The sequence below is a fragment of the Protopterus annectens genome, chromosome 5.part1, assembly GCF_019279795.1.
Source record: "Protopterus annectens isolate FY-2018-M chromosome 5.part1, PAN1.0, whole genome shotgun sequence".
In the NCBI taxonomy this organism is placed as follows: Eukaryota; Metazoa; Chordata; order Ceratodontiformes; family Protopteridae; genus Protopterus; species Protopterus annectens.
This window is the reverse complement of record NC_056736.1, coordinates 279816585-279840682: the sequence shown is the minus strand read 5'-3', so window position 1 is coordinate 279840682 and position 24098 is coordinate 279816585. Positions and strand designations below refer to the sequence as shown.

At 43.5% G+C, this 24098-nt stretch overlaps 1 protein-coding gene across 3 annotated transcripts in view; it reads right to left on the bottom strand.

The window, feature by feature from the left end:
- The window catches only part of SON (SON DNA and RNA binding protein), a 1200918-nt gene that overhangs the window by 735103 nt on the left and 441717 nt on the right, over positions 1 to 24098 (bottom strand). For all 3 annotated transcript variants that reach the window (XM_044072950.1, XM_044072951.1, XM_044072952.1), the window contains exon 4: positions 4672 to 4835. In XM_044072950.1, coding sequence (XP_043928885.1) covers positions 4672 to 4835 — 164 coding nt within the window. The remainder of the gene's footprint in view (positions 1 to 4671; positions 4836 to 24098) is intronic.

Sequence of the window (24098 nt, the reverse complement as noted above, 5' to 3'; positions counted from 1 at the left end):
GTCAGGTTTGGCAGGGGCCGGGGGAAGAGAATCAGGGGCAGAACTGGCATCATTGTATGCATCATCAACAACTGATAGTACAGGTGGTGTGGCTAAAGGCCTATGCTGTGGCAAGTGTAAAAAAGTCCTTAGCCTTTTCCTAGAATCAGAAGAATCCTGACCCTGCCATTGGAAGTGTTCCCTCACTGAGTGTAGAGTTTCCCCAAATGAAAATTCTTCTTGGGGGGAGGCAGAAGGAATGGAGTCTTCTGCATCCGAATCCTCATAAGGTGAGTATGGTCCTTCCTGATGGTCTGATAAATCTGATCCATCCGAGGAATAGTCAGAGGAGAGAGGTTCAGGGGGTTCAGTCCTAGGCCTTTTTTCAGGAGGGGGTTGTGAGGCCCTGTCTGGGTGAGGTTGGGACCCTCTGATCAGAGAAATAAGGTCCTCAGCAAGGCTGAGAATCTGAGAACTTGAGGAAGGTCTGTGAGAGGGAGCTTTTGTAGGCAAGGCCTTGGAAAGTTTAGCTACTTTAGCCCTAGAGAAGGCCTTAATAGACATAGAAGCAGGGGGTCTAGCTGCCCCACGTGCAGGAGTAGAGATGTCCAACGGAATGGTGTCGGACAATTCTTGTGTGCCTGCTTCTTCAGTAGGAATTTCTGTAGCCGACTCAGCCGGGGCCTCTGTGGCCTCGGTTGTCGGAGGCATGCTTTCGGCCGATGGAAGAACGGAGGACTCGGTTTCAGCCGAAACCGAGACACTCGCGGTAGGCCTAACCGTGGTTTCAGCCGAAACCGCGGGCCACGAGCGTCGGTCCTTTTCCTTGCGTTTTTTGGCTAAATGTGTAGTCGGAGTCTCCGACGGCATTTTATATGCAAAAGCGGGACCAAAAAACTCTTCTGCAAACTCCGACCGACGTCTAAGTGTCCGTCGGTTGAAGGAAGCACAGGCCAAACAAGCTGATACGTCGTGGTCTGGGCCTAAGCAAGGAAGGCAGTAAGAGTGGAAATCCTTATGAGGTATTTGTTTCCCACAAGTTCAACAATTATTTACTTTGTCTGACATCGGCTGAGGCAAGAAAGAGTCCCCAACGGGGTACTTAGCTTTTTTAGAAGTCTTCGGTAGCTGAAATCTCTGGATCTGACCGAACGGCACTTACGAACAGCTTCTGCTTCGGGCACCACGCGGCGAGAAAGACTGAGGAAAATGGCGTCGGCTGATGCCTTTATACCCCAGGAGCTATGACGTCGGGTGAAGTGCGACATCAGCCGAGGCCAGACCCAGACTTTGGAATCCGGCCGACCGAAGGGCTGCCTGAGGCAGGACAACCCATATGTTATGACTGCAGATGCATCCTTGAAGGACATCAAAGATGATGCTCTTTGGCAATGCAATCAGTTTACAGATTTTAAAAATTTCTTAAAATACTTTTTAGAACACCTTTATTAATTCATCATTTACAACACAGGCAAACATATAGCAACAGAAAAAAACAAACCACTTTTAAAACTCCCCACAGAATTCTCTGTCAGGAATACTGGGCAAACAAATGAGTAAAACTAAGGACATTATTTCTTTAGCTAGTACACAGGATCTGAATTGCCTAGACATAGTAAGACCTTGTTAAGTCTAATTCTGGTGGGTGCTAAAAAAAGCAATTACTAGAAAATGGAAATCAAAATCTAAACCAATTATACTTGAAGTAGTGAATATTGTAACAGATAAAATAACAGGAAGTGTTTTTTTTTAGAAAAGAGTAAACTACATAGAAAGAATTGAAATTACGGCAACAATATATTCAGAAAAAAAATTTGGTTTAAGAGAAGGTTGTAACGGAGTAATTTATGTAATGTTGCTTAAATTATATGATATCTAACAACAGATGCTAATTAAAATATCTGTAAACGTGAACTTGTTAATAGGGTTTGATTTGATAAATATAAGTTTTTTGCCTATGACATAAGTGATAATTCAATAAAGATGTTTAAATAAAATAAAATTCATTGCTTAACAGCAATCTTTTTAAACTCAAGCATATTATCCACATATTATCTTATTCTTTCTTTAGCACTTTGCATTTTTGCCTCTTCTTGTATTATCAGATTATCTTTTTCTGCATTACTTTAAACTTTGTCAGCTGTTTAGAGTAACTCCTACTACTTATTAACCATATCTATTTCTCTTTTAATTCTAATCTGTTTTTAAACACCATGTTCATTTTATCCTGCTCACTAGCTATAATATCTGAAAATATTTCTATCTTCCCTAATAACGCTTAAATAATTTCCACTACCCATTCCATAAATTTTCCTCCTTTCAACAAGTAGGTGGGAAAAAGCCAGTACATCATTTTTACTTCATTATCCTGCATTTTTATCTTGTTTTTATCAGTGCATGCTGTTATTGGACGCTGATACAGTTACTGAATGGGCGTTGAAGCTTTCAATGAAATGTGCTTGTTCCTGTGAAATATAACTTCTATCTATTCAAGCCCAGTTAATGTACACTGGGAATAATATGTACACTGTTGAGTTCCTACAGCTGAATTCACATCTTCCATACCAAATGTTTTCATAAATTTCTTCAGAAATCTACCCTCTTGTTATATTCTTCTTTCTAGATTCCCTGATACGTTCTCACTATTGTAAGACAGTATCAGTCCCTACTTATAAGTAATATTCCCTGCTGAAAGCTGATTATTTCTCACAAAATTTTCCTAAGCTCAATAATAGCAGTTTTTGGTGGAATATAAATATATGCCAGCATAATTCTCCTCCCTTGCCAACAGCCCCTTACTATCATAGATCTACAATTGTTGCCTTTTTTCATCTTCTATCACTACTGGAACCCCTCAAGTAATTAGTATAAATTAAATTTTCTTTGTCCCTGACATTCTGATGAACATCCATCCTGACATTCTTAATTTGTCAAACTGAAATGATCATTTCTTTCTAAATATGACTCCTGCAATATTGCTTTTTGCACTCTGGATTTCTTAATATAGTTCAACACTCATTCCTTTTATTTCTATACCTGTAAGGCCATTTAAATTCCAAGATGATATGGACAGCATAGCCATTATAACAAAAAGCTGTATTCCCACCTACCATACATGTTTTTTAATGTGTATTTCCAACTTTTCTGTTACATGCACATACAGATGCTGATCTTTTATATAGTTGTTTCTTCTCATTTCAATTTAAACCTATGTCACATTTTCAATACTTTTTGTTTTAATGAAAACATTCAAACAAAAACTAAATGCATTTTAAAAATGCCCATCCCTATTAACTTAGAACAAACACACAGAACTATGTATATCTTCAAAATGGAGTTTTAGACAGGAACAATTGCCCCAAATCAACAGCTATACCAACACACTTTACCTAAACTAAAATTAAGGTTATCCTTGCTAAAGTGCATGCTACAGTTTGTGTTTCTTTTCTAAACTCTAATCTGCTCCCAGATGAGAAAATTAGCTTGTATGCTTTCAGAAAGCATTAACTTTGAGCCCTAAGAAAAAGTGACCTATCTTTAAATAAAACTAAACTGTACACTGTCCTATGAAATGCACTGAAGTATGAAGGCTGCTAGAGAGCCTGTTATCTCTTATTCTCTTCCCATAATTTCAAGCTTTATTTTTCACTGAACTTACTACTGTACCTTTAAATTTTGCATTTTCCTCAGCAAAGGATGCTCAGAATTGTCAAAATTATTTGCTTACAACTTCAGACAGCTCATTTCCATGTAAAAATAGTCAGCAATTAATCTTTGTAAATTTTACTCAGAAAGGGAACAGCTGCTGTAGCAGCAGATTTCTTGACTTCCACTGACCACTTGCTAATGGAAATAAGAATGAGCTAATATCTTTAATATCTTTGCAGATGTAAGAAGTTTGGCATTTTTCATAGCTTTCATCATTTTGTCTTACTTTTTAAGCCTACGTGCTTACAAAAACACTTTTTATAGCTTAAGCCAACAGCATTAATCTCAGCATTCAACCTTGTGAAAATAAGAACAAATATTCTAGTTCTACATATAAAATAATTAGTGCACTTTTAATCTATGTCACAACTCCAGCAGCCCAAGATCACATCATATTAACATCAAACTTTTGTCCAGCCCTTTTTTTTGTTATACTGCAAAGGCTGTATTTCTTATAACCAAAACAATGCTTGCTTACTTTAATATATTTAACATATAAAACAGTCACTGAAGAGACTCCTCAACATTTAAAATATCCCTGACTACTCATTACACAAAACTGCTTTACTATATATAATGCAGTGTGTATCATGAAACGTTTTATACAAATACTAAATACAAAAATTGTTTTACTGGCAATTACTTTATTTCCCATTCAGTGTCCTATTAAACATTAATGACATAAAGTGGGGTATATGCTTTACAGCCTGCCCACAAGTTTAACAAAGTCAACAAAAGTTCAGTCTTTCTCAGTCACTTTTTCTTATCAACAGAACTGGCAGTAACAGGATGAGTCCAGATGATGGTGGAAAAAGCATGCTGTTGTGGCAAGTAGATGTACATTACCTGAAGGTGTGACAACACTGGTGGTAGGGGAGAAATACTGTTGCTGACTGCACTTAATGTTGGCATATCTTTCACTGAGAAGCTGCTTAAGACAACCTCTTCTTATCAAATACAGCTTTTTTTCTCAAAGTTTCTTACCTCAGTGAGTTCCTGTAGCGACTTCCCTCCTGCTTTCACTGTGAGCTTCTCTTCCAGTGTTACTGGAGTAACAACAGGGATCAGGTGTAGAGATAAAGGCAGGTAACCATTTGCACACATTGCTGCTACATTAGCTTTAGCTATTTCAAGCAAATGAGCCTTCTCTGTAAACAAACAATAATAAAATTGTTATCTCCTTTAAGATGGAAAGCATATTTATAAATTATGATGAGATCTTCTTTATTAAAAAAATCAGGGAGCTTGTAGTCAAATGCCAAGTCTGACTACAATAACAACAGACTACATATAATTTACAAATTACCAGTTACTGTCAATGATCATGGGTCTATATTATATTTTCAAAAGTTTCAAACATCGAATACCATATGGTCGACACTATATGAGCAATGTTTGAAATTTTGAAAATATAATAAAAAAATAAAAAAATATATACTTACCTAAACGCTGTAGGGAGGGTGGCAAGCACCCCTGCACCCACCCATATGGGGGGCTGCACACCCACTCCCCCACTACTTAAATATTCTTACTCCGAGATCGCACTGGATTGAAGTAAAGGGAAAATATTCCCTACGGCGATTTCCGTGTTATGAGCGTGACATTTCGACCAATCAGGTTTGCTCAGTACACGTTCGCCGTTAACAATTTTCAATCACGCGACAGGAACCCAGTTATCACATACTGCAAAACAGGCAGCACAGTTTTTTTTTTTTTTTTTAATTTGGTGACCAGCTTGTGGTCACAATAAACTTGTCCAAGATATTTGTTTTTTAGGTGCAGTCAAGAGTACAACATTGAAAAAACTGCTAATGAGTACAATAAAGCAGACAAAAATGCAGTGGAGTGCAAGGCGGTAAAAAAAAAAGCAAACAGCAGTCTACTTACACTACACATAGAACTAGTAAGATCCCCTGTATCAAAAGGTGCTTGGTAATATCATCTTACATCATACTACAGATGAAGAAAATGCATTAGAGAGTATTATTTATGAACATGTACTTGACAAGGTTAGTTTTACTATGCAAGACCCAAGAATCAAAGAAGTATTCATCTAATAATGGATAATTAGGCCAGTGTGACATAATATGCAATAGTTTGGAAGTTATGGACTGAAAGGTCTGGGGCATTATTGTACAATAAGAAATGGAATAAAAGGGAATAATAAGAAAATAACAAATATTTGGTTAAGGTTACATTTTTATAAAAGAATGAGGTTAGTACAGCCCATCTCTGTGAAGTAGACAGACAAAGCCCCTACTATTATCTAGATAATACAAGTTCAGTTGGTGCACTTGGGCCCTCTAACTAAAAGACAAGAGGATGGGAGTTGTATGCCAGGCATACCCAATCCAGGGGAGGTGGTTCCAAGTCAGCCAGTGCTCCTGCACAAGCGGATGCTTGCACTAGAGGCCCCTGACCAGGGATATAGGCTTGGTATCCTAAGCTGCTGACAGTACCACATAGAAGAGGAAATGTGCTGGATGCCCAGTAGTGATGCAGTACCTACATAAACCATGAGGATTAAGACCTTTTAGAAATGTCTGTTGTTGTTGTTGTTGTGTCTTTCTGCTTATCCCGGTTAGGGGTCGCCACAGCAGAACTCCGGTCCGCTAATGTTTGGTAGTGGATTTTTACGTGCCAAGTTACCAGCCCTGACACACAGAAATGTCTGTTAATCTCCATTAATGAGGGCTTTGACCTGGAGTCATTGACAGACTGGAGGATAAATAGTTGTGTGACACTGACTGGCCATTCGGTGGGCAGTTAGGCTGCAGAGGGGGGCTTAATGGTGATACTGGGTCCTCCTGTGAGCCCAGGGCTGCTAGTCAGGGTGGTCTGAGGGTAGTATTGGTGAGACTTTCAGTGGGCTAACAGGATGCAATAAAGGCTGATGGTCTGTGAATGGCCAGGAGAAAAGCCCCTTGAGGGTTTCCAAGATGGCGATTCCACTGTATGTCTCTTGTCCCTTTGCTGGTGATACCAAAGTATTGGGAATGAATGGGCTCAAGTCTGACTGGGGAGGCTTGGTTGTCAGTAAGCATGGACGGCAAAGGGTACTTATAAAATGAATGTGGTTAACATGAGTGTAAATGAAGAGAAAAAGCTGTGTGATATGGAAGAAGAAAAGCGGAGGGTGAGTTTGTATATAAATGTATATAAAAAGAAGTTATGTTCTTACCATAACGTTCCATGTGGAGTGTTCATCTCGCCTTTGTTCTTACACACGGGTTCGGAGCCGATCCTCGGCTCCGAGTCGGCCGCATAGCAAAGCTCTGCATCTTAGAGAAGCTCGAGACCAGGCTATATCCCACAATCCTCCCTGCCATTACTCAGATCTAGTTTGCAAGCAAACCAAACCAACAATAAACCTGAGGTGCTAAGGCTACATACCGCCACAAAAATTCAGAGACACTATCTCACTGATAAATTAACTAAAGGGTAACGAATATATACCCCATGAGGTAAGAGGCAATATACCTGGAAAAGGTAAAGACATGTGGACCAGACTCTAGTCCTACTCGTTCTTCCAAACACGTGAGGGAGGGAAGGGGGGGAATGTAAGAACAAAGGCCAGATGAACACTCCACATGGAACGTTATGGTAAGAACATAACTTCTTTATGTGAGAGTGTTCAATCTCGCCATTTGTTCTTACACACGTCCCTAGCTCCGTCACCCTGAGTGACTCATGGAAGAATGTTCCTGAGCACAGTGGAACCAAAAGATGTCCTGTCTTTGGAGGCTTTGTCAACTCTATAATGAGCGATGAAAGTATGTGGTTTAGACCACGTGGCTGCTGCACAAATCGTGTCCAAAGGCAGGTGAGCTGCATGAGCCAAGGAAGTGGAAACGGATCTAGTAGAATGGTCCTTAGGTTTGGTGGGCAAGGCCTGATTCGACTTAGAATACACAAAAGCTATACAATCAGTAAGCCATTTAGAAAGCGTACGTTTTGTAACTGCCATGCCCTTTTCATTGTCTGCAAATGCAACAAAAAGTTGACCTGTTTTTCTGTAATCCTTAGTCCTGTCCAAATAAAATCTTAGCTGTCTGTGGACATCTAACTTGTGCAGCATATATTCCAACTTGCTGGTATGGTTTTTGAAGAAAGTAGGGAGTTCAATGGACTGATTAATATTTATGACAGAACATACCTTAGGAAGGAAAGACGGGGTTGTTCGTAAGGAAAGTCTGTCTGGGTGGAAAATTAAGTAAGGTGGTTTAACTGATAGTGCTTGCAGCTCTGACACTCTCCGAGCTGAAATAACCGCTACAAGAAAAAGAGTCTTCCACGACAAAAACTTCAGGAGGCAAGAAGAGGCTGGTTCGAAGGGTGGCAACATTAGTTGCGACAATAACAAATTTAAATTCCATGGGAATAAAGGGTCTCTGACGGGCAGTCGAAGATGGAAGGAACCTTTCATAAAAGCCTTACAAAGCCTGTGGGACATAATAGAAGAACCGTCCTCACCAACATGGAAGTTGGATATGGCCGCCAACTGTACTCTTAGTGTGGAAGTAGAGGCTCCTTCGTGGAAAAGGATGGATAGAAATTCTAGAACTTTATGTAAAGGAGCAACCAGGGGGTCCAAGTGTTGGCTAGATGCCCAGTACACAAAGCATTTCCATTTACTCCTGTAGAGTTTTGTAGTGGAAGCCTTATGAGAGGCAACCAAAATGTGTTGAACTGCCAGAGAAAGTATATCAGACCTGGCTAGGCGGGGAAGTGGAGCAGCCAAGCTGCTAGTTTGAGGGATAGAAGAGACGGGTGAGGAACTCCCGACGAATGTGTCAGTAGATCTGGTACTGGGTCCAGGATCCACGGTTCCTCTGTTTGATGGGCTCGAAGAAAGGGGAACCATATCTGTCGAGGCCAGAATGGGGCTATGAGTATAATTGTCCTTTCCAGGTTCATGGCTTTCTGAAGAAATTTGGGAATCAAGGGGGTAGGTGGAAATGCATATAGGAGACCCGGGGGTCAATCGTGTATCAGTGCGTCCCTGGGGACATCCCCTGGAGGGGGTAGAAGGGCAAAATAGCTTCTGCATTTGGTATTCATCGGGGAGGCGAATAGATCACAGCAAGGCTGGCCCCATTTGTGGAAAATTCTTTCCACCACCTGTAGTTTGAGGGACCACTCGTGAGGTAACAGGATGGCTCTGCTCAACCTGTCCGCAATGACGTTGGATGACCCCGGGATGTGCATTGCTATCAGAAAGCGACCCGTGGACTCTGCCCATTGACAAATTCTCATGGCCTCTCTGCATAATGGGTAAGATCTGGTTCCCCCTTGTTTGTTTATGTACCAGACTACAGACATGTTGTCTGTCTGAACTGCTACTGTTCCTAGAGGTAGGAGGGTTTGAAAGTGTTGCAATGCCAAGAACACCACCCTCATTTCCAGAACATTTATGTGCAGGTTGTACTCCATGTTGGACCATTCCCCTTGGACTGTTCTTCCCTGAAAAAGTCCCCCCCACCCTATCAGAGAAGCGTCCATGGTTATCGTGGCCGTCGGATTCAGTAGAACAAATGGACGACCCATAGTGAGATCCTGACTGAACACCCACCATGAGAGGTCTCGCTTGCAAGAATCTGTTATTAGAATCTCGTGCATTAGGGGTAACTGCTGGAACGACCACTGCGTGAACAGCAGCCATTGGAGGAGCCTCATGTGCAATCTCCCCATAGGAACTGCAATCAGGGACGCTGCCATGAGTCCCAAAACCTTCAACACCAATTTGGCCAGGGCTTTCCTGCATTACAGTAGAAGAAGAACCTGTTCCTTGAGGGATGAAGCCCTTACTTGAGGGAGCTTTACCAGTGTTAAGCGCGTATCTAGGTCTGCCCCGATGAATGAAATATGGTGTGAGGGCAGTAAGGCAGATTTTTTGAAGTTTATGGAAATCCCTAGGTGGGAACAAAGGTTGACTGTATAGTCTCTGGCTTGTATGAGGCGACGCTCGGTGGTGGCGGTGAGAAGCCAGTCGTCCAGATAGGGAAACACTCGGAATCCTAGACATCTCAAGAGAGATGCTAGAACTGCCATGCATTTGGTGAATACCCTGGGGGCTGAGGTGAGCCCAAAGGGCAGGGCTCGAAATTGAAAATGACTGGCTCCCAGCCGGAAGTGCAGGTGATCTCTGGACGGTCTGGCCATCTTGATGTGGTAGTACGCGTCCTTGAGATCTATCGAGCACATCCAGTCGTCCTTCTGCAAAAATGGAAGGATCGATTGAAGCGTGACCATCCGGAACTTTTCCTTCTTCACGAAGGTATTGAGATTGCTGAGATCCAAAATGGGTCTCCAGTCCCCTGTCTTTTTTGGAACTAAAAAGAACCTTGAGTAAGTTCCAGATCCTTTTTGGTCCGCCGGAACTGGCTGAATGACTCTTTTTTTTGAACAGCTTTGAAATTTCTACTGCTGATGGGCCTCGCAGACAGGGTGGCACATCTGGAAACCTTCTTTGTTGGGGTGGAGTTGACATAAAGGGGATTTTGTATCCTCTGGTTACAATGCTTTTTACCCAGGAGTCTGAGGTGAGAGTTAGCCAGGCCTGTGGGTATAAAGCCAAGCGACCCCCGACTGCCTCCAGAGCAGGACAGTCGGGCCCCCATTCAGGAGTGCTGGAAAGACTTACCAGGGATAGGATCCCTGTCGCCTTGGTTCTGCGGACCCCCTCTGCCGCCAGGGCAACGTCTTCCATGTCTGCCCCCCCTCTGCCTCTGGGGGGGGGGTCACTCTGTGTGGCCTGGAAAGATCCCTGAGTTTTACGGAACCACATTTTTCCGCCTCATTGCCCTTTGGGGTACGGTCTAGATGGAACGGAAAAACGGACTCCGACAGCAGACAGAGTCTTTCCTTCTTGCTCACACCGAGTTAATGTCTCTTTCACTTTGGGCCCAAAAAGAGTGGCACCATCAAAGGGGGCGTTGGCGAAGGAAGACTTGAAGGCTTCCGCAAATGAGCACAGCCACATCCAAGATTGTCTTCGTAGAGCAATCGCTGAAGCTGCGGCTCTACTCGACCCTTCAGCCGCATACGAGATGAGCCTCATGGACGAGTTCACTATGGAGGTAAAAGTGTTAAGCTGTGCTGTTACCTTATCTGAAACAGCAGCATCTGTGTTACCCTGGAGGGTATCTCCCAGCTCCTTGATGAGATCTCTTTGTAGACGTGTAAAATGTGTCAAATAGTTTAGCGAACGCATGGAAAAAGTCGCTGAACTAAAAACGCGCTTCCCGTATCTGTCCATAGTCCTAGAATCCTTATTAGGAGGATGAACAGAAGAGGAAGACTCAGACATCTCCTTTTTAGTGGCTGCAACCACCACCATAGCGTCAACCAGGACTCCTTTGGTGAGATAAATCTTGTCCTGGGGAGCGGTAATAAATTTGTTTGGTTTTCGAGGGACCGGTTCCACTGTGTCCGGTGTCTCCCACGCCCTTTGAGCAATCAAATCCATTAATTCATCGAAGGGCGGAGTAACCCAGGAGGTAGAAGGATGAGCACCAAAAGCCTTCAGCAACACCGACTCGTCCTCAGTGGGGGCTAGGGACTGCCAATCACCCCTGTTTTAAAATCTCCAAGATGTCCGCAAATGAGACATCCTCGGAGGGGGATTTTGGGTACCCCTCTGACTCATCCAAGTCAGTGTCAGAAGTTAGAGATTCCTGCGGGGAATCTAAGTGCCTCCTCTTGCACAATCTTTTCCTCGGAACCTCATCGGAGGGGGATTCCAGTAAGGCCTCCGAGGAACAGGGGGCACCCTCTGGGGGTGGCTGAGACAATGGTGCTCCACGCTTTGGATGTGTCGTGGGAACAGAAACAGAGAGCGGCTCCTTAGGGGAGGGAGAAGACGCCTCCGATGAAGTGGTTGTCTGTGTAGACAAAACCTTCCTCATAAGGTCAAAAACCCCTGAACCTCAGGTCGAGGACTCCCCCGGTTCCGAAGAACATGGAAGAATCCCAGACACGGGGCCCATGGGTCTCGACCCCGAGGACGGAGCCGAGCCAATCTGCGCCGAGGCCCCGAGAGGGAGAGTCGGCACCGAAAGGTCAGTACGACTCTCGGTCCCAGAACCAAGGAGAGATCATTGACTCCGCGACTCACCTATAGGTTCCGAAGGAGTCGAGGTCAATGGTGTCGATCGTGCAATGGACGGTTTCGGCACCGAGGGCTCCACTATCATCGGCTCATCCTCTTCCGGCTCCGAAGACTGGATGGGTCTCGAAGGAGGACCTGTTGGAGATAAGGGAAGGCCTTCTAGTTTCGACACCAATTGGGAGGAAACTGCAATCAACTTGGAAAGGGCCGTATTCTCCATAAGTTTCTGCATGACACGATCCACATCAGTATCGGATAACGGTCTGGAAGATAGGCTCGAAGGGGCCGAAGATGGCACCGACCGAAGAATGGAAGGTGGCGGCAGCTCCGACACCGGTTCCAAGACCTGGGGCTCAGTGAAAGATAAACGTTCGACGCTCGGTCCCGAAGTCTGTGGAACCGGCGAACGAACTTTGGAAGATGAACTCAGAGACGATGACATGGGCTCCGACATCTTCGACCCCTTCGAGGACTTAGAAGCCTGGTCAGACTTGTCCAAAGCCTCCTGGAAAGCAGGCTTAAGAAGTCCCCTGTCTATAAGTTTCCTGCGTCTATCTGTCATGACCCTCCCACTGAAGGAATGGCATACAGAGCAATCCTCTTGCAAGTGGAGAGGGCCAAGACAGTAGACGCAGGAAGTGTGGTTGTCAGTGATGGACATTTTTCTGCCCACACTGACACCTTTTAAAACTAGACTTGGCTTTCTCAGACATAATAAGCAAAAACACTTTTACTGTAAAAAAAGAGAAAATTTAAACACTAGCTATAATGAGAGGGAAAAAAAAAAAATATATATATATATATATATATATATATATATATAGCTATAGGTTATAGAAAGGTAGGCCTCAAAGGGAAACCTATAAAAGAACTAACTACACTACACACACACTATAGTAAAGTCAGAAACTAAATTCTCAATAACTATAAGAACTATAAGAACTTTTAAACAAAACAATAACTATCTTATCTGTCTATAACAAGTTTTGTCTGGTCCGAGCTCTCTTATCGATGTGACCCATTGCAGCGGCAAACTAGATCTGAGTAATGGCAGGGAGGATTGTGGGATATAGCCTGGTCTCGAGCTTCTCTAAGATGCAGAGCTCTGCTATGCGGCCGACTCGGAGCCGAGGATCGGCTCCGAACCCGTGTGTAAGAACAAACGGTGAGATTGAACACTCTCACATACTTACTTTTTTGTAACAATAAATTATGCTCCTTAATTTTTTACAAACTAGGTTTTGAAAGGAGCTGGAAAATTGTCTGCTTAAGACTGATAAGAAAATGACTATTTTTAATAGAGTTTATGTATGGTTATAAAATGTTTGTAATAAAAAGCCCCTCCCTCTTTTTGAAAAGTGCAGAGGAAGTTTTACATCCACTTGAGCTGCCACTAACTCGTACAGATGGGACTCTGGTTTAAAATCTCATCTGAAAGATAGCACCTCATGAGTACAGCACATACACACCATTATGGTTCCCTACAGCATCAGTACTTGAAAACAATCCATTCAGCTGATGTGGGTACAAAACCAAAACCTTTTCAATCTTCCAGGCAGCAAAGGCAAGCACACAATCTGTTGATTCACTGACTCATGACACATTAGGTCGTATTCTTTAACATATTTTTTTAATTCCCCAGCCTTGTAATTTTTCCTGCCATACTCTCATACTCTCTTCTTTTTTTTTTTTTTTATTTTTTTTGAGTGATAAACTGTGGCCACATCAGGTATGGAGTCGGGGAACCTTTTGTAACTCTCCCTGCTTTTGCCTCCTCCATCTCCATTAGATGTGCCAGAATCAGGGAACGCACTATGAATGCTTCTTTTCATTTCACCTTTCGCCATGTAGAGGCCAGTTTACCCCTAGCCAGACCTCCATCTCATAAGCTGCTACCTGAACTTAAGATGGTCCAGGTTCATAGGTGTATACTAGACTAATAACTATACGAACCTTTACATGCCTAGCCAAGCATCCCAATGTATTCAACAAGTTTTGGTGTCCCAGATGATATTTTGAGGGGTACATGTAACTTAGGCCATAGATGGTCAAGAAATTACAGGCTTTCACCCATTAGAGACACAGGTGCCAGACCAAGGGTGACTAGCCAGTTTCCCATCCACTGGTCATTATTACACTTAAATAGGGCCAGGGAAGAAACATGAATGGGAAGCCTGTTTCAGAGAAAGGATATTCTCAGAGATGTACCTGTCCCTCAAACATGTTCTAGTTATGTTACAAGCAAGGTTTGAGTAACTGGACTATGTAGTTCTGATGCTATTTGTTTTGAAGATATGCAAGAGATCCATCAGAGTGAGATCCAGGAAGGCCTTGCATGTCAAAAATAGATTACCTTTCAAAAGTCTGTAAAAGAGAGAGATTACAGAGATGGAGCTTTGAGACCATCCTCATAGGACATGTTTTTAACACCCTGCATTCTTTTTCTGAGGAACCTCTGTGGATGTTCCAGTTTTTGCATGTTCCTAGTCAGGTGCATACCAAAGGGGGCACTGTACTCAATGATGGGCCTGATGAGGGCAGAATTCAGTGGAACAATTACTTTCTTGGACCTAAATGTCATACCCTTGCTTGTCAATTGAGCAACAGAGAATAATTTTCTTACTACCTTAGACACATGTTGGTCGTAAGCCAGGTTGCTGTCTACATTTATCCCCAAATCCCTGACTACTGGTTCTACTCTTACGGGTGTGTTATCAATCAGGTACTCTCCTGTGGTAGCTGATTTCCCACAGGGCAATATTATGCATTTCTTGGCATTGTGTTTTAAACTATGGCTCTGGCAACAGTAATGTGACAGTGCTATCTCCTCTTGGGGGATATTAGTGTCTTGGGAGATTCGATGACAGTTTGTAATCATCTGCAAACTTGGCCAGCCAGAGGCCCTTGACAATGGCCTTGACTTCCAAGAAGAAGATGTCAAAAAGGAGAGGGACTCTGCTAGTGACCAGCCTCTTTGCTGAGGTGAATTCCCCTACAATAACTTCTTGGGTCCTATCAGTATGCCAGCTGGTTATCCAGCCACTGATAAAGGGGTTTATACCTAATCTAGTGAGCTTGTCTACAATGCCTGAGTGGGATATTGTGTTGAATGCCTTGGCCAGGTCAAGGTAGGCAGTATGCATCATTTTACCCTTATCCTTTGCTTTAGCATTACTCTTAAAAAAATCCAACTGACTGAGTAGGTATGACCTGCCCTTTACAAGACCAAATGGAGTTAGCCCAGTGCCTGAAGGTTTCTTATGTTTTCATTTATAAAATCCATGATTACTCTTTATATGGCTTTACATATGAGACTACTAAGGCTTATTTGTTGACAGTTTCCCCACTCCATAGTTGACCCACCTTTGTGCTGAAGAATAAAGTACAGTTGTGTACACTTACCATAAATGTAGATATTCGAGTGTATTCACTGTTGCAGTCATTACATTTGGGTAATCCTGCTGGCAGGTTGCCCTCAGCCGGCCTGAATTCCAAAGTCTTGGAGCCGATCGGCTGCTGTCGCCCCTTCCCTGACGTCAGGTCATCAGGGGTACAAAAGAGGTAGCCGACGCCATTTTCTTCAGTTTTTCTTGCCCCAGATGTCAGGTACCCCCAAAAAGGGTAGCAAAACTTTATATAAATACACCAATATAAATTTTACCGTGATCTATAAGCAAATACACCACATAGGTAGTATAAATCAGAGAAGGAAAGGTAAGATTCAAAAGAAAAAAGAGGGAAGGTGGGTGGGTAACCTGGACTGCAACAGTGAATACACTCGAACATCTACATTTATAAGTGTACACAATTGTACTATGTTCTTCGTGTTTCACTGTTGCAGTCATTACATTTGGGTAGAGTCCCAAAGCTATGATTGGGGGGCTGGTAATAGACAGCAGTAGGAGTGGCTAAGAGGCCCTGCAGAACTGTAGTGGCAAAGCCTGCCCTGAATTTAGAGTAGAGTGGCAGATGATAGTGCTTTGTAAAGGTGTGCACTGAACTCCAAGTAGCCACCTCTAAAATGTCTCTGGTTGGTACTCCCCTGAGAAAGGCTGCTGAGGCAGATGCAGCTCTGGTGGAATGAGGCCTAATTCCCTTAGGCACTGGGCTTGCCATGGTGTAAGTAGCAGAAATGAATGCAGTGTCCTAACCACTTAGAAATAGTCTGCTTTGAGATAGGCTTTCCTTGTGATCCTGTAGCATATGTCACTAGTAATTGCTCTGTCTTCCTGAAAGCTTTGGTTCTGTCCAAGTAGAATCTAAGCTGTCTGTGTATGTCCAAAGAATGCAGAATTCTCTCCTCCTTGTTCTGTGGATTTGGGTAAAAGGTAGGCAAAATGGATGGCTTGGTTAAGCGCCACACTGGACACTACTTTAGGCATAAATTTTGGGTTTGTCCTCAGGGAGACCCTGTCTGGATGAAAAATGATGAAAGGTTCCACAGCCATGAGCGCCTGTAGCTCTGAAACTTGTCTTGCAGAAGCAATTGCTAAGAGTAGTGCTGTTTTCCAAGATAAAAACTTCATGTCAGCAGTAGTCGCTGGCTCAAAAGGAGGTAGGATGAGTTTTTCCAAGACATAGTTGAGGTCCCATGCAGGTATTGGTAGTCTCCTTGGGGGCCTTAAATTTTTGGCTCCTCTGAGGTACTGCCCTAATAAAGGATGAGAAAACAGTGGTGGCTCTGTATTATAATGAGCCAAAATGGCAGAAGCATGAATTTTAATTGATGAAAAAGATAAGCCTTTGTCCAGCATCTCAGTTAAGTATTGCAAAATCTGAGGAATATTTGGTACCGCAGTATCGGTTCCTTGTGCCTGGTTCCAGGCACAGAATCTCTTCCATTTTCCAGCATAAGACTTTCTAGTGCTAGGCCTTCTGGCTTCCAGAATGACATCCATCACAGCTTTACTGAGAGGTGTATTTTGTAGGACTACATTATCCTCCATGCTGCCAAGTTTAATGTCCTGAGTTGGCTGTGCATGATCTGATTGTTTTGCTGGGACAGTAGTCGACGTATTTGAGGTAAGGGCCAAGCTGGGTATAGAGATAAGTTCCTTAGTATTGGATACCAGTATTGGTGTGGCCAGTCTGGGGCAATCAGTATCATCTTTGGTTTCTCCTGTCTGACCTTTAGGAGCACCTTGGGGAGTAGAGGCAGTGGAGGAAAGGCATATACTGATACTTTTTTCCAGTTGAAAGATAGGGCGTCCATTTCCATGCTTGTCTGTGATAAGTCCTTGTGCAGAATCTTTTTAGTTAGTAATTGAGAGGGGAGGCAACTAGATCTATGTCCGGGCATCCCCATTTCCTTGTTATCATGCTGAAGACTTGTGGATCCAGTTTCCACTCGTGGGGATCCATGAGGTTTCTGCTTAGTTCATCTGCCAGAGTATTTTCCTTTCCTGGCAGGAATTGTGCATTGCAGATGTACTTGGTAAGTCAAAGCTGTGTCCCACAAGGTCATGACTAGTCTGCAAAGGGGTTAAGAATGTGTGCCCCCCCCCTGCTTGTTTATATACCACACGACCGTGGTGTTGTCTGTCTATCAGGAGTTGTCCCGGATGAAGTTGGTCCTTGAAGGCTGTCAGGGCATTTTGCACAGCTAACATCTCTTTTTGACTGATATGTAGATCCATTTGATTTGAGGACCATGTGCACTGAATGCCTCTTCCTGCCATGTGGGCTCCCCAGGCATAGTTTGATGCATCTGCTGTTAGTGTCTGCCTGGCTGGAGGTAATGTGAATGGTTGCCCCTTGTTCTGGTGGTAAGCCTTTGCCCACCATCGAAACTCCTGTTGCAGGCAGGGGATGAGAGTAATGACTGATTCCAGGCTGTGTGAATGTTGAGTCCAAACACTTTTTCGGTACCATTGAAGTTTCCTCATATGCAGTCTTGCATATGGAATTAGTAGGATGCAGGATGCCATGAAGCCCAAAGCCTGCAGAATTTTTCTTGCAGACAACTGGGTCTTTGTTGCCAACATTTTGAAATAGGTAGTCAGCTGCCTTTGTTTGTCTGGCGTGAGATAAGCCATCTGGGCAGTTGTATTCAAGCTTGCACCCAGGAATGTAATCTCTTGTGAGGGTACTAGTTTTGATTTCTTTTTGTTGACTGTGTACCCTAGGCATGTTAGAAGTCTTTTCATGAACGCCAAATGTTGAAGAAGAATGTCCTTGTTCTCTGCTTGAATGAGACAGTCGTCCAAGTAAGGGTATATTTGTATTCCTCTTTGTCTGCAGAATGCAATTACTGGTGCCAGGCACTTTGTAAAGACCCTGGGTGCAGTAGATAAGCCAAAGGGCAGTGCAGAGAATTGGTAATGCATTGAACCTTCCTTGAATCTGAGGTATCTTCTGCATGGTTGTCTGACTGGAACATGCAGGTATGCCTCTTTTAGGTCCAAAGTCACAAGCCAAGCATTCTTGCCCAGCATGGGCAGAAGCTGTTGCAAGGTCAACATTTTGAATTTTGAAATATCCAGGAAAGTGTTCAGAATAGATGGGTCCAGTATCGGCCTACAGGCCTTGTCCTTTCTGGGTACCAAGAACAGTCTTGAGTAAAAATCTTGTCCCTGCGCTAGCTCTGGTACTTGTTGAATGGCCCCCATGTCCATGAGGGATGAGACTTGTTTTTGTGCCTCTGCCCATTGATTTTTTGGCAGATCTGGCCAGCCGTTTGCCTTTGGCAGAGTATGGAAATGGAACTTGTAGCCTTGTGACACTATGTTTAGAACCCACTTGCCCTGGGTTATGATGTGCCAATTTTGAGCAAAAAGTGCTAATTTTCCCCCTAAGGGTGCTGCCAGAAGATAAGTGCTTGGTGCAGGCAGGGGGAAGTCACTGAGGCTGTTTTCTGTATGTTTGTGATCTATTGTCTCCAGCTTTGGAGGTAGAAGCACTCCATTGCTTGGGTCTGTAAGAACCTTGCGCCTGGGATCTGCCCCAGGGCATCTGGGTCTGCCCCTTTGAGGTCTGTTTGACACAAGAAAGGACCAATTTTGTGTAGGCCAGTGTTTAAGTAGGTGGCTGTACTTGTAAAAAATCTTTGACAGTTTGCATTGATTTAGCTTTGTCCTCCATTTTCTTTAACACCTCTTCTGCGTTAACACCAAACAAAGTATCATGCTGTAAAGGTGCATCTAGTAATTTAACTTTAACATGATCAGGCAGATTTTGTTCCTTTAACCAAGCATGCCTCCTAATTACAGAACCCGTTAGCTGCGGCCCTGCAGGAGGCCTCCAAAGAATCAAAATCACATTGCAAAGTACGCTTTCCAACTTGTTCTGCTGCATGCAATAAATCCTGCATTTCCTTGTTTTCTGCACATTCAGTATTTAATACCATTTTCTGTTTAAGCAATCCCATGACATGTTGCTGACACTTAAGCATATGAAATTGACAGTTTAAGGCCCTTACAGCCAAAGTTGCAGATGTGTAAACCTTTTTTCCCCATCTATCCAGTGCCCTTGCATCTCTGTCAGAGGGATTTGGGTTTTTTGCCATGGAAGCCTTAACTCCCTTTGGACCCTGTGAAATAGTTTCTGGGTCAGCAGCAGGGTTTTTAAAAAGAAATTTGTGCGAGTCAGAAACCCTGTAATATCTGTCAGACTTAACAGGGTCTGGGGGTAAGGAGTAAGGAGTCAGGAGTCAGACTAGACTCTGAAAACACATCATCTACAATGTCTAACATAGGTGGAATGGCTAGAGGCCTGTGCTGAGGTAGTAAAAGAAAATCCCTGAGCCTCTTTTTAGATTCTGAAAAATCTTGGCTCTCCCAGTGGAAATGCTCCCTCATGGTATGCAAGGTTTCCCCAAAGGAATGGTCCTCAAGAGGAGATGGTGAAGGAATAGATTCTTCAGCACCAGAATCCTCATGGGGGGAAGAGAATATTCCTGATCAGAAGAAGAATCAGAAGAAATAGAAATCTGATCTGAAGATTCATAGTCAGTGTCTTGCCTAGGCCACTTATCAGGAGGGGGATGGGAAAGTACAGTTGTGTACCTACCATAAATGTAGATGTTTGAGTGTATTCACTGTTGCAGTCATTACACTTGGGTTATCCTGCTGGCAGGCTACCCACAGTCGGCCTGAATTCCAAAATCTTGGTCTGGTGTCGGTTGCTGTCACCTCTTCCCTGACGTCAGTGCGCCAGGGGTATAAAAGATGCAGGCGACGCCATTTTCTTCAGTTTTTCTTGCCCCAGATGTCAGGTGCCCCCAAAAGGGTAGGCGAAATAAATTTGCAAATAAAAAATCATGCACTGACATAAACATTACCTTCCCTCTACAAGCAAAGACACCACATAGGTTGTATAGAATAGAGAAGTATAGATAAGTCCCAGCAATGATAGGGGGATGGTGGGAGGGTAACCTGGACTGCAACAATGAATACACTTGAACATCTACATTTATGGTAGGTACACAACTGTACTATGTTCATCGTGTTTCACTGTTGCAGTGATTACACTTGGGTTGAATCCCAAAGCTGAGGTTGGGCGGCTGGGTCTAAATAGGATTAGGAGTGGCTAGAAGGCCCTGCAAAACTGCAGTGGCAAAGCCTGCTCTGGATTTAGAGTAAAGAGGTAAGTGATAGTGCTTGGTAAAAGTGTGCACTGAAGACCAGTTTGCAGCCTCAAGAATGTCCTTGGTTGGTACTCCTCTGAGGAAGGCTGCTGAAGTGGCTGCTGCTCTGGTAGAATGCGGCCTAATGGCCTTAGGCACTGATTTGCCATGTTGTGAATAGCAGAAACGAATGCAGTTGCCTATCCATTTTGAAATAGTCTGCTTTGAAATAGCTTTTCCTTGCGATCCTGCAGCATATGCCACTAAAAGTTGCTCAGTCTTTCTGAAATCTTTAGTTTTGTCCAAGTAAAAGTGTAGCTGTCTGTGTATGTCCAAAAAATGCAGAAGTCTCTCCCCCTTATTCTGCGGGTTTGGATAAAAGGTAGGCAACTGTATAGTTTGGTTAAGAGCCACACTGGACACTACCTTAGGCATAAAAGTTGGGTTTGTCCTTAGAGGAAATCCTGTCCGAATGGAAAATAATAAAAGGTTCCACAGCCATTAGTGCCTGTAACTCTGAGACTCTTCTTGCTGAAGTTATTGCTAGGAGAAGAGCTGTTTTCCATGATAAATATTTTATGTCAGCTGTATTGGCTGGCTCAAAAGGAGGCAGTGTGAGTTTTTCCAAGACAAAATTGAGGTCCCATGCCGGCACTGGAGCTCTCCTTGGAGGTCTTGAGATACTGCCTTAGCAGTGGATGAGAAAAAATAGATGGGTCCGTATTGAAATGAGCTGAAATGGCAGAGGCATGTATCTTAATTGATGAGAAGGATAGGCCTTTGTCCAGCATCTCAGTTAGGTATTGTAAAATCTGAGGAATGTTTGGTACAAGTGTGTCAATTCCTTGTGCCTGGTTCCAAGCACAGAATCTCTTCCATTTTCTGGTGCTGGTCCTCCTGGCCACCAAAATAACATACATAACTGCTTTAGAGAGGTGTGTTCTGAATGGTTACATTATCTGCCATGCAGCCAGATTTAGGGTTCTGAGTTGGCTGTGTAGGATCTGATTGTTTTGTTGGATCAGCAAATGAGGAATTTGAGGTAATGTCCAGGTTGGGCCTTGAGACAAGCTCTTTAGGATTGGGTACCAGTACTGGCGTGGCCAGTCTGGGGCAATCAGGATCATTTTTGGCTTCTCTTGTCTGACCTTTAGGAGTACCTTGGGGAGGTGAGGCAAAGGAGGGAAGGCATATACTGTGAGGGCTTTCCAGCTGAATGAAAGGGCGTCCACTTTCCATGTTTGTTCGTGATAAGTCCGAGTGCAGAATCTCTGTAGCTGGCAGTTCTGAGGGGAGGCAAATAGATCTATGTCTGGGCATCCCCATTTCCCTGTTATCAATCTGAAGATTTTTGGATCTAGTTTCCATTCGTGAGGATCCATGATGTTTCTGCTTAGTTCGTCTGCCAAAGTACTTGTCTTTCCTGGCAGGAATTGTGCTTGCAGGTGTACTTGATAAGTCAATGCTGTGTTCCACAAAGTCATGGCTTGTCTGCAGAGGGGGTAAGAATGTGTGCCTCCTTGCTTGTTTATGTACCACATGACTGTAGTGTTGTCCGTCTTTATCAGCAGTTGTCCTGGATGAAGTAGGTCCTTGAAGGCTGTCAGGGCATTCTGCACAGCTAGCATCTCTTTTTCATTGATATGAAGATGCATTTGGCTTGTGGGCCATGTGCCCTGAATACATTTTCCTGCCATGTGTGCCCCCCAGGCATAATCTGATGCATCTGTTGTTAGTGTCTGCCTGGCTGTAGGTAAAGCGAATGGCTATCCCTTGTGGTGACAGGCCTGTGTCCACCATCGAAACGCCTGCTGCAGGCAGGAAATGAGAGTAAGTAATGCTTCCAGGCTGTGGCAATGTTGAGTCCAAACACTTTTTAGATACCATTGTAGTTTCCTCATATGCAGTCTTACATATGGAATTAGTAGAATGCAGGATGCCATGTAGCCCAGAGCCTGCAGAATTTTTCTTACAGATAGCTGGGTCTTTGTTGCCATGTTTTTGAAGTAAGAAGTCAGTTGCCTTTGTTTGTCTGGTGTGAGATAAGCCATCTGGACAGTTGTATTTAAGCTTGCACCCAGAAATATTATCTCTTGAGAGGGTACTAGTTTTGATTTCTTTTCGTTTACTGTGTACCCTATGCAAATTAGTAATCTTTTTACAAATGCCAGATGCTTTAGTAGAATGTCTTTGGTCTCTGCTTGAATAAGGCAGTCGTCCAAGTAGGAAAATATTTGAATTCCTCTTTGTCTGCAAAATGCAATTACTGGTGCCAAGCATTTTGTGAAGACCCTGGGCGCAGTAGATAAGCCAAAGGGCAGTGCAGAGAATTGGTAGTGCATTGAGCCAGCTATGAATCTGAGGTATCTTCTGCAAGATTGTCTGATTGGGACATGCAGGTATGCCTCTTTGAGGTCCAAAGTTACAAGCCAAGCCTTCTTGCCCAGCATGGGCAGAAGCCGCTGCAGAGTCAACATTTTGAATTTTGGAACATCTAGAAAAGTATTTAGAAGAGACAAGTCCAGAATTGGTGTCCAGGCTTTGTCCTTTCTTGGTACTAAGAAAAGTCTTGAGTAAAATCCTTGTCCATGTTCTTGTTGTGGCACTGGCTGAATAGCCCTCATGTCCATGAGAGATGAAACTTGTTTTTGTGCCTCTGCCCATTGATTGTGTGGCAGGTCTGGCATACCGTTTGCCTTTGGAAGGGTGTGAAAGTGGAACCTGAAGCCCTGAGAGACTATATTTAAGACCCATTTATCCTGGGTGATCCTGTGCCAATTTTGTGAAAAAAGTGCTAGTTCTGCCCCTAAGGGAGCTGCCAAAAGATAAGTGCTTGGCATTGGCAGAGGGAAGTCATTGGGACTGTTTCCTATAAAGCTGTAATTTGTCTTCTCCACTTTTGGAGGTAGAAGCACCCCATTGTTTGGGCCTGTATGAGCCCTGGGGCTGTTGCCTGCCTCTAGGGTGTCTGAATCTGCCTCTTTGTGACCTGTCTGACACTGGAAAGGACCAATTCTTAGAAGGCCAGTTTCTGCTAAATCTGGGTGGCTGTACCTGTAAGAAATCCTTTACTGTCTGCATAGATTTAGCTTTATCTTCCATTTTCTTCAACACCTCTTCTGCCTTGACACCAAACAAAGTATCCTGCTGTAACGGAGCATCCAATAATTTTGCTTTAACATGATCAGGCAGAGTCTGTTCCTTTAACCAAGCATGCCTTCTAATAACAGAACCTGTAACAGCGGCCCTGCATGAGGCCTCCAGTGAATCATAACCACATTGCAAAGTATGTTTTCCCACTTGTTCAGCTGCATGCAATAAATCCTGCAAATCTTTGTTCTCAGAACATTCAGAATTTGTCAATTTTTTTTGTTTTAACAAAGATATTAAGTATTGCTGATATTTGAGCATATGAAACTGACAATTTAAAGCCCTTACAACCAAGGTAGCAGTAGTGTACACTTTTTTCCCCCATCTGTCCAGAGCCCTAGAATCTCTATCCGAGGGGACAGGGTTTTTAGCAGTAGCAGCCTTGACCCCTTTGGGACCCTGTGAGATAGTTTCTAGGTCCGCAGCAGGGTTTTTATATAGAAATTTATGGGAATCTGGAACCCTGTAGTATCTGTACGGCTTAACAGGTGCAGGAGGTAGAGTCTGGAGACAGGCCAGACTCTGAAAATACATCATCTACTATGTCTAGAACAGGTGGAACTGCAAGAGGTCTGTGCTGAGGAAGTA